At 31.0% G+C, this 21,466-nt stretch overlaps 2 protein-coding genes across 2 annotated transcripts; one reads left to right on the top strand and one right to left on the bottom strand.

Moving 5' to 3' along the window:
• Positions 1 to 7,747: 7,747 nt before the first annotated feature.
• Positions 7,748 to 10,019, bottom strand: LOC132943189 (cytochrome P450 307a1-like). The gene is made up of 3 exons (XM_061012055.1): positions 9,490 to 10,019; positions 8,561 to 9,358; positions 7,748 to 8,492 (listed from the first exon to the last, which is right to left on the bottom strand). Exons 1-3 carry the CDS (start codon positions 9,866 to 9,868, stop codon positions 8,146 to 8,148), a joined length of 1,524 nt encoding a protein of 507 aa, XP_060868038.1. The 5' UTR covers positions 9,869 to 10,019; the 3' UTR covers positions 7,748 to 8,145.
• Positions 10,020 to 13,235: 3,216 nt separating this feature from the next.
• LOC132943600 (tropomyosin-2-like) lies at positions 13,236 to 15,154 on the top strand. Its single transcript, XM_061012631.1, has 3 exons — positions 13,236 to 13,646; positions 14,348 to 14,642; positions 14,742 to 15,154. Exons 1-3 carry the CDS (start codon positions 13,236 to 13,238, stop codon positions 15,152 to 15,154), a joined length of 1,119 nt encoding a protein of 372 aa, XP_060868614.1.
• The last annotated feature ends 6,312 nt before the right edge of the window (positions 15,155 to 21,466 follow it).

The raw sequence follows: 21,466 nt of genomic DNA, 5'->3' as shown, positions 1-21,466 counted from the left end.
ACCTCGCGTCAATGTTACACTGTGCAGTGAATCTGTTTTCGGTTTCCTGTAATAAATAGGTAGGTACGCGTTATGCCATTTGTATTACCACCCCGCGGTCCAACCATATACCATACCTGATAATAATATATTGGCGATCATTTAAACACCAGCGTGCACGAGGCTTACGAATTACGATTGATTATGATAACATTTCGATTTGTCCACTCTCGCGACATGTCGTTTGGCACGTGCACACATAGCCCGGGTTACCACGGCTGAATATAAGACGGGTAGGTCATAGGTAGGTCATATTATAGCCCATAGGTACGGGTGTGGGGGCGCGAAGCTAAGATTTCGAGGAGTTATTTACACGAACTCTAGTTATACATGTTATGGAAATAAGAAGATAACGAACTGGAAATTTATCGATTGTTAAATAAAATGTGAAAAATAATAATCTATAACCGCAATAAAAGTGTAGGTAATGACGACGTGTATCAAGTGTTCTATTAATTTTTTTTTTTTTATTTGTAATAGTTGTTGTCCGAACGCGATGGTATAAGTATGTACTTATTTAGTGAAATCCTAAATCCGTTCGTGTTTTAGATTCTGAGTGGATCAGAAATGTATTGATTTTTAAATGAGGTGTGTTTTATTATTATTTGTACTGAATTTAACCGTTTTCACGGGAGTTTTGGTACCTATTCACGATTCTAGTGTGATACATCATTTGAATTACATTACACATTATAAAATATACGGTGTGTTACACAATACGAGTCGTCCAAGTACATTCGGAAAAAGATTCTGAGCAAAGAGCTTGCGGGTTTAGTCAAAAGATCGTAAGGTGAAAAACAAACGCAATAGTAGTATAATAAGTATAGTATGTTCGAAGCGCTTTTTTTTAAAGTATTACAGGGAAATCAAATGAGTTCAAACGGGAACCTTCCCGTTAATACTCTCATGGCTTCCCTGTACGCAGCGCAGTTTTTAGAACGATCTCTGACCGTCAGCTTTTCCCACTCACACATAATTTACATTCCAGTTAACATACGCGAGCGCCATACAGGCCTCTTACCAGCGTCGTAAACACAAACAAATTGATAGCAACAGGTTTTTTGGTTTTCCCTCGGACGTTAAATTGATTTAAGCTGGACATTCCCACTTGAACTCGTTGTGATTTCCCTGTAATTAAAAAAAAGGCGTTCAGAACATAATATGTATTCTTCTTGGTTATTAGCTATTGTCTTAACTTCAAACGATTAAAATTAATTAACTATTAGTTCAATGCTTTATATACAAATACAACACGTCATCAACATTTCGATAAAAGTATTCAGAACATTAATTAGTATAATTAATAAAACTGGTAACTCGCATATGATGTATAGTAAAGCTCGTCATTGAAATAGGTCAGTGTAATATACATTGTGTTAAATAATTGAACGGGGTAAAAAAGTGGTATATGTACATTGATTTTGAAGTTAAAATTAGAATAAATATTTTAAAAACTCCATTGTGAATAAAAAATTATAACTTACGTAATGGCGTAATGTTTCAAGTCTTTGAGATAATATTTTTTGAATTACAACTAAATAACTAGTTAATTTTTTTTTTTTTTATTGGGTAACCCGCGGCAACATAGGACATTGGGTGTGGGGGAGGGCACTGTAGGTTTTTAAATTGGGTAGGTTGGTACACGTGTGTGTTTTTAGCAGAATTTCTAATGGGGCACTCGTAGGTTTCTGCCGTGCCCCGGGTGGGGGGATGGCGGCACTTGTTCTCCGGACACCGTGACTTGCCCGAAGAAAAATGCCACCCGCGGCCAAGGTATCGAACTCGGGTCGGCAGCGTCGCAGCCGACGCCTTAGTCCGCTCGGCCACTCCGTACCCCCATAACTAGGTAATATTAATTCAAGAAAAATGGTTATATTTTTTTGAAATATCCAATTTCTTCAAATAATGAAATAAATAAAAAAATTTAATTATATTGTATTTTCGATATTTTTATCTGCTTACAACTGTCGAAAAAATTATAAATAGAACCTTGCATTAAAATATATTCAATATTTCTGACGGAGAAACGAAAATACCATTATTATAAATCGTCAACAAATACTCACATTATTGTAATATCATTTACCAATAATACAATTTTCGCTCTGTTTGGAAAAATTTAGATTGCTATAATAATAATTATTATAAACCTTTTAAATCACTGCTGAGATAAAAAACAGTTTGGTATATTTATTTAAATAATCTAGTTCTTTAATCAAATGATACAAAAGAAAATTAAAGAAAACTACTAAAATAATGTTCGAGAAAATGATCACCCTGTATGTAAAAACTGATATATATTTCGTATTCAAAATAAATTGACCTCGATCACATCATATCATGCACATTCATGAATGGAATGTCGACTGTATTTTCCCCTTTTTTTTAGTACCCTAAAGACTTGGTCATTGCCAAGGTTAAGTGTTGATAATTCGTTATATGAAGATTTGAATTTTTTATATATAATAATCCATAGATTATGCTCATAAATATTGTTATGTCTTACATATATTTTTTTATTTTTTATTATTTTATATTGATCTTACCATCCAATGATGCAAGGTTGACACGAGACAATATATTATGATGAACAGCGTCATCTAGACCGTTTAGTCACTACTCGCTCGTCACCGCAGATAAAACTATTTTACTTTCTAACAATGAATATATTAATGTATATATAACAATACGTACAAAAATATAATGTATACCATCATAACTGTATTTAACTAGATATTATAAAATTATTGTCGTTTAAAATTACTAAATACTAAATAATATATTATATTCTGTAGCGTAAAGTAATTATATTGTATTCGCAAATCGCAAATAATACCTATTGAGTACGCCAAAATTTAAAATTACAGAAGAAAGGAAATTGAACATCACATGATAAAAAAATGTAAAACAAATTTGAAATATTTGAAATATTTAATACATTAGATAATGTATTTTATGACAGATAAATTACAATTTAAACCTTGGAAAAATTAATGCGGATTATTAAATTTAAATAATTTTAAACAAAATGAATACCATTGGGTTAGGTACCTACATGGTGTACGAATGGAAATTTAAATATTCGACTGTTATAGAAATTCAAATCATCTTAAAAAACTTATAAATTATTTAGAAAATGATAATAGATGCATTATTATGATATAATTATTAATATAACAATTGTGTTAGACACACCAAATAACGCATGGGTTCCTGATGCAGGTGAGAGATGACTTCCTCATATGCCAAACTTGTGAAACATATCTCTCCGTCAAGTGCATAATTTCAGACTCTTTAATACGCTATCAAGATCGGATCGGACACAGGATATCTTAAAATCTTGAAGCTGCACTTGCATCTAATCATTTTTCGTTTTTTCAATGAATGTAAACTTCTTCAAAATAACAAAAAAAAAAAATTAATTTTTGTGAAATAAAATAGGTAAGTAGTAAAATTGAATTATTTAAACTACTAATTTTATACATTTGTAATATTATATGCCTGTAACCAATACGCATTGAAATACGGTGTTTATTTATAACCAACGGCACCTATATTTATTACAATATAAAGATTTTATAAATGCGTTTAGATGTGTATTGATCATAAGATATAATATACACAATTTATATACATAGATAACAGTGTGTGTATATATGAAAATAACCATGTATATAATATTACGTACCTAACATATGTATACACTTATTTATTATTTTGTAAATTTAGAAACAAAGATTTATGCCGTGTCCAAAATAGTCCTGTACATTTCATGTCATCGTGTGCTATTCAGTTTTCACTTTGTAACACTTATCTATTTCCCGAGCATAGGATTATAATGTAATCAGGGGCAATTCAAATGAGGAAGAGATATAAAAACCGCATAATATGGTATTACATAAGAAACGAGGTTGATAATTCATGAATATGTTCAAAAATGTTCGAACCAAAGTTAAAATTACAAAATAGAAGGTTATAGGTACCTATATATTTAAGTAAAATTATCGAAAAAATTATCCTACGCTCACTAATTTACTGAAATTAAACATTTCGGTATTTGGTAGATGAGAGATTCTGCTCCAATACACCGCTTAAACAAAACGAGTAGCTGATACAATACAATCGTTTATGCATTATTTATTGTAAATATATTCAGTACTAAATGTATTAAGATTTATCGACCAATGCGCGTGATTGCAATGTTTGACATTACAACATTTACAAAACAAGCCTATTGTTAACAGGGTCATTGCGAATCCTAGCTGACCCAAAGTGGTCTTTTAAAATTCAAAATAAATGCATTGCAAATGTGACACTGACTCTGAGAATTTTAAAAATATTTACAGTTATTAAAATGTGTATGCCGTACACGGGAAAAATGCTAATAATAACATTTCATTCCTCGTTCGTTAAAATATATAACACATATTTCACTGATGTACTATTAGAATTCATACCTAAGTTACCTAACAAACATTATAAAAACCTTATTCGAATACATTTCTGGCGTAGTAGTGGATTTAGCAACACTATATACATATTGAATTATATTGCCCAGTGAAAATTGTTTTGTAGCATCTGTATGTAGGATGTACCTTATCTCAACAATAAGTAATTAGTTACTAGTCGAGAACTTTTTTTTTTTATCAAACTAATTAAAACCTCTCTTGACTTTCATACCAAAATATCGAACACCGAAATTAAAGATATATTTTAAGCAAACTATATAGGTACCTACATTAAAACTTAAAAACAAATACCTACTCATCAAAATAAATAAATATATTAAACAATGCATTATAATTTATAACATATATCTATAATATGGTCCAATGTGTTATAGTTTTGAATCATAAAAAAAAAAACAATATTGTAGTTGTTGCTGTTGTAGTAACATTATATGAAAATGGAAAAAAAACATTTTACAATCTACACATCACAACTCTAAATTTGTAAAAGTTTAAATTATATTCTTTCAAAATGTGATCAATTTGTTTGTTCAACATTGACTCATCTTGATTCTTGGTCTACAGTTGGCTTTATTCTACTATAGAAAAAAGTCTTGTTATACCTTCGTTTCGGTCATGAAATCATAATGTATTACAATACACGCATTCAGCTATTATAATAGTTGTCAAAAAAAATCCAGTAAATTAAGAAAATATCTATAATTGATATCCAGTGGTAAGAAAAGTCACTATACCATTAATATAGTCGTAATCCGTGTATAATATACTTTTATTCTGTACTTGACGTTCCTGCAGTACCTACCCTAGATGAATATTGGAATATTGGAGCAACTTTGGTAATACATTGATTTGTTGCTAGTCTGCAGTATGGTTTTAATAATAATTTTTCTTTAAATTATACATTCCAATCGGAAAATAACAGCGAATATACTTTTGCTATTGAATACCTACTTTCAATTATTGAGTGATCGTGTCCGAAATGAATTTCTAATATGAAAAAAAAAACGATGTGATTTGTTGCGCAATAGAAAATTAAACAGCATATTATAACAGAGAGTAATCATTGATATGCTTAAAACAAATCTAGGCGACTAGCAATGTAAGCGTTAGCGTCTATAGTAATATATTCAAAAACGACTATCGTGGATTACATTTTATATACCATTTTTTTTATGTACAAACGAAGATCGAAGATGGACGTTCGATCTTAAACATTAAATTATGTATAATTTATTCAGTCCTTGGTCATTTTGGTTGCAAAAATATTGTGATCCGAGCGTTGCAACGTGCTGTCCTTTTGTGTACGAGCAGATGAAGACTACATCATTATTTTCCGAAAATATAACTTGAAATTCGATTTATTTTTAATAGGTATTTTGCAAACCATTACATTTCGCAGACGGGCGTTTATTACGTAACAGTATCTACAATATTCGAATAAAAATTATAATAATATAAAGACTTTCATTAATAGAATATGGATTTAGCATATAGATAGGTACCTATGTACGTGTAGCATTTTGCACAAATGCATCACATATATAAATATAATTATTAACTTTGATAAAATACAATCTATTGTTATTGTTGTGAAATAGGTAAGTACTTATAAAATTGCTGCGCTTAACATTTTCACGCAGATAAATCAAAGTCATTTGCAGTATGAAATATTGTTGATGTTTTTTCATTAAATTCCTAAATAAGGATAAGTACATACCTACAATGTTGAGACCTCAAGATTCATCAAATGTAAAACCACCAGTTATTCATTAATGTAAGCTAATTACACTTAACTATAATTATTTATTATAGATGAAAAAAAAATGTTAATAAATGTTGATAATTATATTCATATCATTATATTATTTAGGTATTATATTTTACAATATATCATTGACTGTTTTATTTAACATTTCATTATTTTTAGGTTTAGTTTGAGATATATATCATTTTTTGACAACCAGGGCTCATGTATATTATAAATATTTCATACACAAACAGTGTTATCCTTTTTATCAGTTTATCTACACCCGTAGTCGGATTTCCACCAGCAATGAATTAAAAAATTACAAACATCAAGGTTTTACTCAAACTGTGTGTATTTATTGCAATCAATATTTTCAAGGACAAACATGAGTTACACATTTGTAAAGAGTACACTATATTATTGACACATATATTTATTTTAACATATATATTTATAACTAATAAACGCTATAATTAATTAAAATGTTTAAAATTATATAATTTCAAAAACCAAATTGCCTTAAAAAAATGTAATAAAATAATGTTATTCATTTTTCAACCAAATAATTTTACTTTTTCATCAACTATTAATAATCAATAAAATATTTGTCATAGGTTTACAGCAATACTTACGAAAAATATCTCATAGTGAAATCATATATTTTTTAATAAGAAACAGATGTTTTATTTGTTGATTTTTAAGCTATTAAAGAATGTCAAACATTTTTCTAGAGATCATATATATATATTTATTTCATACTTCACTCGTTGAATGCGTATGTCTTTTTTTGTTTGATATTAGAACATTTATAAACAATTAAATCTTTTATTTTTAACACACACAAATGCTATAGTATAAATATTTATTTATACAAATTATTTAATAATAAAGTTCTAAATTGTTCTTAATATAATATTGAATACAATTAATAACAAAATAATATAAAAGTATATGCACAAGTATTCACATAAACTACAACTTAAGAGTCAATAAATATTTACAAATTTAACAGAAATAACAATAAATTATCTTTGGCTTATATTCTGAAACAGGGATCGGTGTCGGGTAAACTTTTTTCATATGGATATCAAAATAGAGACAGACTATTTTAAATTCAACAAACTGCATTATTTTTATTCTATCAAATTAGCTCACGCGTGAACTGCCGATAAGACTTCAAAATATTATTATAAATTATGATACATGCCTACAGACCGCAGTGGGAGTTGCCGAAAATCACGCGGGATCTAGATTGCCAAACCCTGTTCTAAAATATATAATTATAACCTCATTATGTATTGTTTGCTTAATTAATATTAAATATCTATAAAAAAATTTATTAAGTCTTACATAACCTAGCAGAATTTTTAGTTTAAAAAAAAAAACATTTTTTCTAACAATAATGAATTTTCAACTATCTAACCTTTATATTTTTTTAAGACTAGAAAGGTAATTCACAAATCACACTATCAAACAATCGATATATTTATGTATTTACTAAATCATACCGACGTGAACAAAAATAATAAATAAATAAAATAATCAACATAAATAATTTATTTCGAAACTATCTTGGTAACATTTTCCGGTCTATAAATTAATCAGCAATCGCTATTACCATTAATACGGATGGACAAACTATATAGCTATTACACGTAGTCGTCACACGTAACTGCAAAACCACACACTCCTACAACACAATAATTGGAGTGGGCCTAAAGTTACGCAGGACTCACCAAATAATTGCCATACACACACATTTTCACAAATATAAACTTGCACACACACACACACACACACACACACACACAAAAGCTTAATCCGTGTCGCTGAAGGCGCGTAATTTTCTTATCCACTGCAGGACCACCTGCGTTTCAAACAGATTTCGACTCACTGTTTCCGGGAGATCCTGGGTCTGAGCCGGAAGGGAAAAGTGACGAACGGCAATGCCAGGTTCCCTTTTGGCACGGCGTACGATACGTCTTCAACCGGAAGCAATGTATACTTGTTGAGCAGCGTGCTAATAGTGCAGAACGACAATAGCTGCACCAACTTATATCCCATGCACGACCGTTTTCCACCGCTGAACGGTATGAAGTACTCCGGCTTCTCTAACCTCCCTTCCGCGTTTATGAACCTTTCCGGGCTGAAGTGTTCGGGGTTGTTCCACAGTTCCGGGCTCATGTGTAGACTGTAGTTGTTTAAGAACACCGTCGTGCCTTTTCGGATCCGGACTCCTGTAAAAAGAAATCTATATGAGTAAAAACGATCGCACGATTCCGGTATGTCGTTTGTAGGTACTTACCATCAACCGAAGTGTCTCTGTTGGCCAAATGCGGTACGATTGGCGAGGCGATCAGCCGCAGTGATTCGTAAACAACAGCCTCGGTGTACGGCATCTGAGATCGGTCGGAGAGCCCGACGGACCCGGAAGCCCGAATCACGGCATCCGCTTCCTCTTGAATGCGCCGCTGCACGTCCGGTCTGTCCACCAGGAATCCCAACGTCTTTACAATGAAGTTCGTAATGGCTGAATGACCACCGATTATGTCCTCTAGTGAAAACAGCCCAATGTTCATGTCGAATCCGTCATCCCGGTCGGGCTGCGTGACGGCATCGAGCAAGTTGTCCACGAAATCCACTGGCTTGGTGCCCGGCACCCACGCAGCTTTCCTCTTGTTGAATATTTCGGTTTCCATGAAATTGCGGATTTTTGAGCTCCATGATCTTATTTTTTTGAAATGCCAGTGGTACAGTGGCATCAAACTGGGCAGAAAGTCACAGGGCGCTCCTTGGTTTACCTCGTAAAACACGTCATCAAAGTTTCGGATAAACTCTCTGAACTTGTCGTAGGATCTGGAGAAGCGGGTGGAACAAAAGTACGACATGAATACGTTGGCACACGTATGGAGCAACATGTTCTTGATGTCTACACATTCAGTGTCGGCCATGGTGTCTAAGGTGTCTGTTAAATCAGCCAGTTCGGTTTTCAAACACGTGTCCAATCGGGTGTACATGTTGGACGTGGTGTTAGGAAAAGTATGAGCCCTGAGTAGTTCTCTTCGAGTTTTTTGTAGCTGAGACCAGTCGCAAAACGCCAGAGCTATCGTATGAAAAAAAAAATTAATTAATAATTTAAAAAAATATATTTAATAATTATTTTAACTTTTATTTAAATAACGAACTATCGTTTTTATTTTTTCGTTTAATAGTAAGCGAATAAATTATACTTACAGTTGTTTTTATCGCCTTTGAACAACTGGTTGAACCGGCGGAATGAAGGGCGGCTGTCGAAATGGTCGCCTTTTATCATTAAAACCTCGCGGATGTTGTTTAATCCGTTGACGACAACACACGGTACCGATCCCAGATCCAAGCGGAAAACGGACCCCAAGTCAGCCATAATTTCGTCAAACACTCGATACGGTACCTTATACCGGGCCATCAGGTACAAATGGCCAATTATCGGCCACGCTTTGGGTGCGGGAGGGTCGACGAGACCAGCTCTGTGGTCCACTTGTTTCGTTTTCAATTCGTCTCGAATCAGGAACAATAATACGGCGGTTAACACGAAAAGCAACAAGTACGTTAAAGAACTGAATACAAACTCCATTATAATAATAATTATTATTTACGTTTAAATACTATTAGAATTTTATCGGTTGATTTTGTTAAAATTAATATTTTTTTTTAATCGTCGATAATCGCACAGCTCAAGCCTCAAATGTGTGTGTATGTGTTGTTGGTGTGGCTGTCCAACGTGTGTGCGGAGCTCTTGCGCTCGACAATTGGTGTGTCACGTTCGGATTTTCCTTTTATAATAGCCACACGACCAGCATCAGCTGACTGTGAGCATTCAATAAGACCGATCGTGGTGATTTCCATTGCAAATCAGAATTTTTCCCTTTCATCCTGTTGCCTACCAGCGTGTTCACCTACAATATGTAAAACCCGTCGCTTCGGCTAGACGTACATATTAAACAGCCATCTTTGATCGGGCATGACGTAATCTATATACGGATGTTGCTTATGTTTAGACTTAATTTTAATATGTTTAAAACTCACTTAGTAAAAAAAAAATATATATTTACAAAACATCACGCAAAATACTGAAGTAGCCTAACCTAACCTATGTGTTACAAAATGTTTTACGTTAAATGTTTAATTCAATAACTATTATAATTTATTATTACCCTTGCCGTTATAGTATTGCTGATAGATACAATTATGCATAGGTACATATTATCTTACTGTATAAGTTTACAATATTATAAGTTATAATTTATAACAATATTGTTATGCATACTTATCTGCAGTGGCCTACAATACAAAGAATACATAGAAATATATAAACAATTTCAAGTTATTTAAAATTGGTATAGGTACCTATAACATACTAATAATCTCCAAAATCATTAGAATTTTCAGTGTCCTACGTAATTTAATCAATTAGGTATCACTGAGAGTTTAAATTTTGATAAAGATGCAACCAACTTTAAAATTAAAGATTTAAAAATTATTGCAATAATTAAAAGTCTTAACTCTGTAATGTTAATTGTGTGCTATAAAATGCCATTAATTTTTGATTGGACAGCCTATTAATGTTAAACGACAACCCACTGGAAGGTTAGCTGCAGTGATGGTCAAATGATTTTGTCATATGGCCATATAGCTAACTTAATATATATAAATTATTATAAATATTGAAAAATCTATCCCCCTCATACCCCCCCCCACCCACCACAATTTTACCACCACTGGTTAGCTGTAACGTTTCCAAAAAAATTGTTTGTTAGGTTTAACTTCACAAACTGTCATATTCTTACATACTAATATATATTATTATTGTAATGTTTAAGCAAAGCCACAAGTCATAATTTATATTTTATATTATAGGTAATACACGCAGGTAAAAACAGTGAAATATTTTATAATTATTTTTATAATTTACTTACCATACAAAATTAAAAAAAACCAACTCATTTTATTTTTTATTTTTAAACACAACTCTTTTGAAACAGTCCAAAGTTTGCATGAAGTGGAAAGGTATTTGTGGAAGTAACCTTTTAGTAAAATGGGAGCCGAATGGGCTAAACGTAAATATACATATGTAGTTATATTTAATCGTTCATAATAGATTTTTTCAATTTTTATTTAGTACTTAAGTTGCACTATCATACTATATTATATTATATTATATATTAATGTATTATTAGTAGGGGAAACCTGGATAAGCTGAGGACTAGAGATAAGATGAGAAATCGTCGTATCACAGAAACTTTTGAGTTTTAGGAAAAAATGTATGAGCAAAACAGTATGCCGGTTACACTATTATAATATTATTTGATATCAACAAATAATTCAAGTGATACGTTCCGCGGGTCGCGGGTGTGTTAAATTTAATGGTAATATGCAATGTAATATTTTGTGAAGATGAAATAATGAATACCTAAGTAGTTAAATAATTGTAACAATAATAGACCCTATTTTGGGTATGAAACAAAAAATAAAATTGGGCAAGATGAACCACGTGTCCATGTCCTATGTCATTATATATATTTTTTTAAGTTTTAAATTTGCCTTTAGGTTTATCCTGTTTTATGAATATACCTAGTATACTATTGTATAAAAAAACATAACATTAGGTACTATCACATGTGACCCGCGAATTTATTCCATGTGACCCCTTACAAATTTTTAAAATAAAATAAAATATTTTATACCTACTATGTGTAACAAATTTATATTATTAGATTGAGATTGAGATTATTTGTACTTTTATATTTGGTGGCCCGCTTGAAGATAATTGTTTACCAAAGTTACCCGCCGAGAAAAAAACGTTGGCCATCACTGATTTAGACATTAGATATTTAGATAATATGAAACTTAACCCTACAACTCTCGCTCCTTTTCCTGATAAATGTCAATGTACATCAATTGCGTGTGATTAATGTATTTATTCACTAAAAAAATCAACTCTTCAGTTTAAATAACATTTAATCACCATATGAAATGAATTATATTAATTGTTAATTGTGATGACTGATGAAGAAGGACCTCCATACCATCTGACCCATCTTACCTCAGCCATGGTCCATGATAGAACAAAAATCAATTTTTATATTTAGAAAAAATTTATGTATAATTAATAATTATAAGTATACCAAAAACAAGTTGAAAATTTAGAAAATACATATAATTGTACATAATAAAGGATCTTTGTTTTTTCAATAAAATAAAATAATATCCCCTTTCAATACAATTAAAGTTAGGTGTCCGTCTTACCGCTACCTAGGTTGATATTCAGCATACCAGATAAATCTAAATCACTATTGCGAACTAAATTTACTGGTTGATAAAATTTACCCAATAATAGAGACTCGATGTCTCAATTTAACTATGCCCAGTTATATTATAAGTATAAATATTTTATTAAATTAGTTGTTTTGATAAAATGTACATGTGTCGTGTTTTATAATAATTAAATTTGTATTATTGTAATTAAATAAAAAAATACATTATAATATTAAAAATAATATATAATAGTTTAATAATAAGATATAATAATATTAATAAATAATAATGAGTCCTAGTCTGAACACCAATGGTAAATAATTTATTCAGGTTCAAAAATATCATCTACAAATATCTTTTCTTAATGTTAACATGCATTAAATTAAATGTATATTATATTATCTTTGCATCTATGTTACGACTTAATTTTATTTAATTTTGTTTACTAGTAGTAAAAGTATAACAACAGTTTGTTTAGGTTGATTTTATACAAGCAGTATAATTTAATATAATTTGTATCAGACAAATTATTTATTAATAATTGTACTAAAAATTTGTTTTAAATTATTTTAATATTTATTTTATTCTAAGTTCATATCAATAATAAAGTTATACAAAGTAAGTTATACTCAGTATTATTTAAAGTAAAAAATCCAATATACTCATATATGGTTTTATTTATCTAGATGCTCTCTGGAGAAACTATAATAGAGTTAAAACAGGTTATATCCAATAAAGATGAACAAATAAATGAGTTAAATAAAAAACTAGAAGATTTTGATTCAGTGGTTTATGAGAGAAATGACTTACGTGAAATATACAAACAATTTGAACAACATTATGAGAAAAGTAAAATTGATAGTAGAAAATTGTTTACTGAACTCTTAACTAAGTATGAAATTCAAACTAAAACGCTTAAGAAAGTTGCGAATGCAGAATACCAATATGAACTCAAGAACGAGAAACTGGAAGATGCCATCAATTGTATGAACCATCAAATACAAACTCTAAAAGAAAATGAAGATAAATTACAATTAGAGTTAGCAGACTTTGAAACAAGATTCAAATGTGTTCAGAATGAATTATGTACAATTAAAGTAAATACTGCCTTTTCGTGATTTTAGAATGATATTATTACTAACAAAAATTAATATTCATTAAATAAATAATTTTGGTTTTTTTAATCATTATATTATAATCTATATGAATTTCAATTTATGAAACATTAAATTAAATAAATAAAATCAAAATTCAATATAATAGGTAAAAAAATTACACTATAATATACAATAGCGACTGGGCATAACATAAAAAGTTACTCCTGAAACTTAACCTTTGAGATAGTGAATTGTATTATTATTTGGGTTACTTAGTTAACTAAGTTGCTTTGATACAGTAGTCTGTTTTGACTCTAATGGTCGTCTTCGCCGTATGGTCAAACAACAATACTAAGTAGTAAATATTCGGATTGTTCACTGTCAGTCTATACATAAAAATAAAGAAAAAAAATTGTCAAACTATTATGTTCTGAACTTCAGATTTAATCCATGTTATTTTTATCTATAGTCTATACTCTAAATCATGTAGGAACGTACTATAAATGTATAATTTACACCATTAGCCATTAGGTTAGGTTAGGCCCATCGAGTGCTGGTTTTTTTTTGTATACGTGTAGTAGGTACGTAAAGCCGAAAGCTTTCTTTTACGAGTCACTCGGATCCACAATCAGCATAATATAGAATAAACTTTATAATGTTTTTGGTAAAATATTCACATAGTTTTATTTGTATTTTTTCAGTTGGAATTAGAAAAAAAGAATAGCATGGTTAAAAAATCGGAGAACAATTTTAATTGCAAAGAACAGGAACTCAATAAAGTTATCAGGGAACTTGATGAGTGCAAAACCAAATGCAATAAATTAAATGATACGAACAAAAAATTGAATATGGACTTAAATGCCACAAAAGAAATTCTATGCGACACAAATATATCTGTCAATCATATGGAGGAAACATTTAAACTAGAGCGAGAACATTTATCAAACGAGTTGGAAATTAGTTGTAAAAAAACTAACGACTTAGAGATGCGATACGGTGAAGCAAAAAGGGAATTAAACGCTGAAAGATGTACTATCAAAACATTTTATAAAAAAATAAAAGAGTCGAATAAAATGAATAAAAAAACTCACTTAGAATCAAAAAAACAGTTTCAAAAATTACATGAGGATTTATGTTGCTTGAAGGAAAAAGTCAATGAGTTGGAGCAAGAAAATGATTGTAAATGTATGGAAATAAGTACACTGAAAAGTAAACTCTACGAGAGGGAAGGTCAACTACAACAAATTAAATTATTATCAGAGAAAATTGAACAAATCGAGAAACAAAAAATCGAAGCTCATTGTTGTCTAACAGAGAAAACTAAAGTTAATAATTCCTGTGAACTGAAAGATTCCACGACAGATACGTGTTGTGGTGCATCCAAATCAGAAAAAGTTGCTATCAAAAATAATGCCACAAAATCGAATGCATGTAATAAGAATACTCATAAAACCTTATTGAAAAATTTGATATATGAGCTTAGAAACATGCAACAGAGTATTTTTTAAAAATAAAAAACTATATTGGTTCATGTATAGTTTAATGTTATTTATGTTCAAGAGGATTAATACAAACTATTGACTTAGGGATTTGATGTGATGAATAAATGTTCTTCGAAAAAATTAAGCTATATCATGCTTATAATTTTTTAGTGAATTCTGTACTCCCGTTATTTAAGTATATTAATTTATTGTGTAGCATGTTTTTTTGGCATTATATCTATCGTAGTTAATTTAGGTAGGTATATCTGTATTAGTTTTATCGTATATTTCAATTTCACTAGTTCATATATCAATTTTTTAATAAGGTTTTATGAATATTCTCATTAAATGCAGTCGATTTTGTGACATATTTTAAGGTAGCAACTTTTTCATTGTTGGATGCAACGCAACACATGTTTGCCAGTCTACAGTCTCTTTTTGAGACAATAAGTATTAGTTTTAGTTTGGTTTTTAGTTCAACAACTAGCTTCAAATTTGTTAATGATTTTCTCTGATAATAAACACGTATTTTGTTGTAGTTTACCCTCTCGTTAATTTTATTTTTCAGTGTATTTATATCCATACAATAATTTTCTTACTCCAACATAAACCATTGTTCTTTAAACAAATGTTATCTTATAATTTTTGTAATATGTTTTTTATTTCTAAATTATATTTCGCATACGCTTTATTTTATTTTAGAAAATATTTTGATAATACATATTTCTTTGTTATTCACTTTTTGCTTCATCGTAACGCATCTCCAAGTCATTGATATTTATACAACTTATTTCCAACTCGTTTGATAAAATCTGTTCTCGCTGTAGCTTAAATATTTTCTCCATATTATGTTTGGTGGACAATTTTGTCACATAGAATTTGTTTGTTCCTTTTAATTCCATATTCAAAATCTCGTTTGTCTCATTTAATTTATTGTATTTGCACTCATAAAGTTTCTTGCTCTATAGCATAAAATGTTTCACTACATGTGGCAGAACAAAAAAATTTGTATATAGATAAAATATTTTTGTTCTTACTTTTCATAAAAAATGTACCTATAATATTGATTTATTAAATTTAATCTAATTTATTTAGTTAATTTTGTAATAAATAAAAAAAACTTAGAAAAATTGTTAAAAAAATTGGTACATAGAATCTGTAGAAAAAAAATAGAGTTTCCGTTTACAAAAAGTAATATGTATGCACTATGCATCTATGCGTGTACTAAAACCTTTGAAAACATGACATTTTTTTTAAAATTTGTATTTTGGACATTTTGGTATTCCTTTACACTTACCAAAAACCCCGTTTCAATCAACGGTCTTACAATTTAATCAATCAATAAATTATAATCCGAGGCCTAAGACATTTATAAATTATAATTTATAATAATATCATCATTATTACTTTATACAGTAAACTCCCGATTATACACGAAATAGGGTACGGCCAGCACGGATAAGCGAATTCCGCAGTTGTTCTGCAAAATATAAATTGAAACAAAATGCTATTTTTATATTTAAAAAAAAATTATATTATGTAATATTAAATAGTATATAAAGAAAATTAAATAATTACTCGTTGTATTTTTATTTGAACATTCATTTAATTGTATTTTATAATATGTACGTTTATTTTTTCACAAATACATTATAAATTGCACATAAACACTATTTTTGGTGCTGTATATCGGCCCATTGGTAGAAATCGTTGGAGGGGGATTGAGGGGGCTTAGCCTCCCAAAAGTCCCTGCTTACATTGATGTTAATAATGTTAGCCCCTCCCTGAAATTTTAATGGATTTCCACCTATGTTAAATATTGAGGTTTTTAGTTATGTGGACCACCATTTTTGTAAAAAAAACCTTGAGGTCCACCTACTTAGTATACAGGTATAACATATAAACATACACAGATAGACACCTATGTCTGCGTGTATGACGAATGTAGGGGGGTTCAAAATTAATTAATTGGTAATTTAATTGATTCCAAACTACCTAATCTAACCAGAAATATAATAGACTTTTATTAAATCATACAAAAATCTCGATATTGATGCCAATTGGCATACATTTTAATTTGCTGACCCTTGGCTAGACCCTCGCCCAGTATAAAAAAAAAATATATTTAATTAATATGATAAATTTATAAATATATTACATCACCAAGTACCTATAATGCTTAGTTTGATACTCACTATTAGATTTGTTTATCTACTTATTTATAACATTTTTAATTTACTTTTGAATATAAAATAAATAAAATACCTTGGTAATTTTTAAATCGTATTAAGCTTTATGACTATGTACTCATATTTACATAATATAATATACTTCATGTTTAATGTATATAATACTTTGTAATAATAGTACAAATTGTCCGCGTGCTGCAATGCACATTTTATCTGTCCGTGCAAAGTGTCCACGTTATGTATTTTAAACAATGGACCGTACAATTGTACAAAGTGACCGTTTACTGTGCACTTTAAAGTTTAAAGGGTAGGTAGGTTTGGTAGGTAGGTACAACGTACTTATTACAGCCCTAAAAGCAAATCCTCATCGTACACCACCCCACCCCCTCCCCCAACACCAACCACTGTAGTATGCGCCTTATTGTTACGGCAATAATAATACAGTTAAACCTCTAAATATCGGACACTCTCGGGCGCTGTAATGTCGTTCGCTATTCAGCTGCAATCGGATGGTTCATTTCGTAGAAAGTTTGTTCCCGAATAAACGTCCACTATAATATATATATTTAGAGGCGTTTTCACTGTTTCTACGAGTTATATAATAGCATACGATTGGCCGTCGTCTGCTATAATAGACAACCTAAACACGACAACTTGACATTGGTCGACTATTGGGGATAAATCGATAAATATACATAGTGTTATGTTATTGTTGTAAATATTTTGTATAATATCTGCACACGGACCGGACGCGGCGAAACGGGCGCGCGCGCGCGCAGGTCACACGGCGAAGACGCGAAATCGACCGCAGTTGCCGGTCCCGCGTAAAATCGCAAGTAGATCAGGGCAACACCTGAATAATATTATATATTGTTTGATTCCAATATGTGCGCGAGTGGTAGTATAATATCGTAGTAGTAGTAGTAGTAGTATTAGTAGTATTGTAGAATACAGCGTAGTATAATAGCCAGTGGGCAATATGGGTACTCGCGCGAGTGTCACACAGTGTGTGTCCAGAAAAATAACGGTACAAATCCGTTGTCCGCGATCGTGATTTATTATTCATCTGCGGTATCGTATGATAATACATAGTACACCTGTGGAGCACGCATCGAAGGCGGTACATAATAATATTATTATTATTATTATTATTATTATTATTATTACTAGTATTGTTACTATTATTCTTCTTATTATTATAATATGCGACGACCGACCACCATAATAATAATAATAATAATATTATGTTAAAGCAGCGCTGCCGCTGCCGCCATCGTGGTCTCTACCCCGCTGCATAGTGCATTGTTTAGGACATCTACATATTAAGTAATGTACAGGTACACTCGGCCAGAGTAGTATAGTAACTGTATATACATAATATTCATCGTCTCATTCGTTGCTAATCGTATACGCTATCGTTGATTCCATATTATAACATTATTATCATTACGGTACGTTATAATATTATTATATTGTGTCAGTTGTAGCCAGTAAAGACACGAAGCATACGGTGCGCGGCAGGCGACGGAGACGGTCGCGGGTATTGGGTTACGATATGGATAGATAAGCCGCCAAAATTATCCACCCCATGGTTAATTCATGTGGATTATTATTTTTTTTTTTTTATTAGGTATTTGTTATTACGACGCTCGCGTGCACTGCCGTATATATCTATATAGCTATAGCTCGATCAAAAAATCAAAACACTAGTCGGAGAAAATTGCGCGATGGAGACGGAGAGGAGAAAACTACTAGAGAATGTGCGAGCGACAGATAGAGTGAGTGCGAGAGAAAATAAAAAATTCAAAATCCCGAGCTGTGCGTTCCGAGAAAGGGTGGTCGCACCGTGACCGATTTAACGCGCGCGCTTATTTTGCATAATGCATCGCATATTATGATTGCGCGAGCATTATAATATTACGAGTCACAGTTGAGTGTATACCGCATTATTATTATTATAACCGATTTAAATGTCGACCGCTTGCCGCGCCGTGCCGGGCCTTCCGAGCTACAAAGTTGTTCTGGAAAAATATAACTGGAAAAATATTATGATTAGATAACGTTGAACCAGAAGCGCGTTTGCCCGATCAACTCTTTAAGGTATGCCCTGCAGAGGATATCGTTTATGATCGAATAGTTCATTTCAGTTTCGAGGTTATTCGCAACCAATACTGATGGATGATGATGAATGATGACGCCAATTACTAACGAAACGTTTAGACGAGAGAACTAAAGCGTCTGCGGTTATATGACCTCCACAGGGACGTATACAGAACCTGGTCGGGAATTGGACCTAAATATTATATTTGTACATTTGATATCCGCGAGTTATTTGGCCACGAAAATATTATCATAAACTATCCATGAGAAAGAAAAGAATACCTACCATAACAATCAATACAGAAATTATCCTTAATATTATCTTCTATAGGCCACCCTGGTCCAACCTACGGCCTCTTTAGAGCCTTTTTTTTTGGCACTCCTTAGAAGATTTATACTGTACATATATTTAATAACTTTAATATTTATAAGTGTGATGAATTAAAAAAAAACCTCGGCTTTGGGAGATGGCTCGGCGGCAGTACTAATCCATACGTATTCTATATAATAACATGTGTATATTATATTATAATAAAAATATTTTTTTCCCACTAGTCCCTCCCCCCCCCCCCCTTTCTAGTGTTTATAAATGAATAAATTGGCCGTCAACTACAAAATGTTGGACCACCCTGTCCATGGCAGTGGCGTAACTACTGAGGGGGGGGAGAGGGGGATAAACTTAAGATCGTGCGTTTTCTATTATAGCTTTAAAGTAGTATAAAACATTGTATTAAAGTTTTCAGTACCTATCTCGATTCGAAAATCCACGAAAACTAGATGTATGAATATGAACGGCTGAGTAGAAAAAGGATAATATTCCTCAACACTCAATTTTCGGAAAATTAAAAAAAAACTTTTAATAAATGGTTTTAGATACGCCACAGGCAATAGGTAAACAAATAAACTTGGAATTTTATTTTATTTACCATAGTAAATTGTCATGATTTTTCACAATAGTAATACGTGTGTTAAATTTGTGACCGATCCACATGACTAGATTTAAAAATAAATGTATTATTAGCATAAAGTCGTTGATTTTAAATTTACCGTTTATGATTTTCTCGTAACAGTATAAATGATCTTTATCGATAAATTCCAGTGAAAATGCTTCAAAGAAATTCCCACAACGCGTCACTTATGGTCGTACAGATACATTTAACGAATAAATTTAAAATTGTATTATTTAACTTAAATACTTGGAAATCTAACTTCATTAAAATTTATTTTGTATTCATTTTTTAAAATACGCAATAGCAACAAAAAAAGTAGTTTATTCAGGCCCATACTGATTTTGTGTTAACTAGATAGGTACCTATGAAATGTGTGCCAAATAAACACATTTATTCGCAGAATAGCGGTGTTATGATATTTATTTAAAATTATATAATGTTTCCTCAATGACTCTTATACTGTCACCATTTTTTTATTTGACAATTGTAGATTCTTCGATTTCATTTAATAGTTATAACTTTTTGTAACTAATATCGTTTTTCCGCGTATGTGTTTTAAAATTTAGAAAACATATTTTTTAAACATTGAATATTGTAACTATAATAATATACGTATTACGAAGACTACACACGTAACTACACGATAATATACAAAAATCTCGAGCGGATATCCATCGTATTCAGTATTGTAATAATAATGGGTGATGGGTGTGTATTATTCCGTCTATATGCGTATACGGTCGACGGGAAATTATATAAGGTACCTACTTCGAGCATTTAGGCGCGTTAGACGATTTGGATCTACATGGATCCACTGCTGCAACAGGTAGTAAAAAATAAAAATCAATTCGTAATATAATAATAATAACAGCGGCAGCGGTGTTTTTCGTGCATTCGTGATTTTCGTGTGGGAGTGTTTACGGGAAATTGACCCAAAAAAAGTAGTAAACACTGTTGTCGCACGTTGTTTGCGTATGTTAAAACTATACGATGTTCGTATTATATAATTATGTATATTTATATATTTCACGTATTTGGTCCATTAGCCCTGCTCATAAATTGGTATTCGGAGAAACCCGAAAAAAGAAAACATGTTGACG

This window comes from Metopolophium dirhodum, chromosome 4 (assembly GCF_019925205.1).
Source record: "Metopolophium dirhodum isolate CAU chromosome 4, ASM1992520v1, whole genome shotgun sequence".
NCBI classification, from domain to species: Eukaryota; Metazoa; Arthropoda; class Insecta; order Hemiptera; family Aphididae; genus Metopolophium; species Metopolophium dirhodum.
The sequence above is the reverse complement of the archived record's forward strand: the minus strand, read 5'-3'. Positions and strand labels throughout refer to the sequence as shown.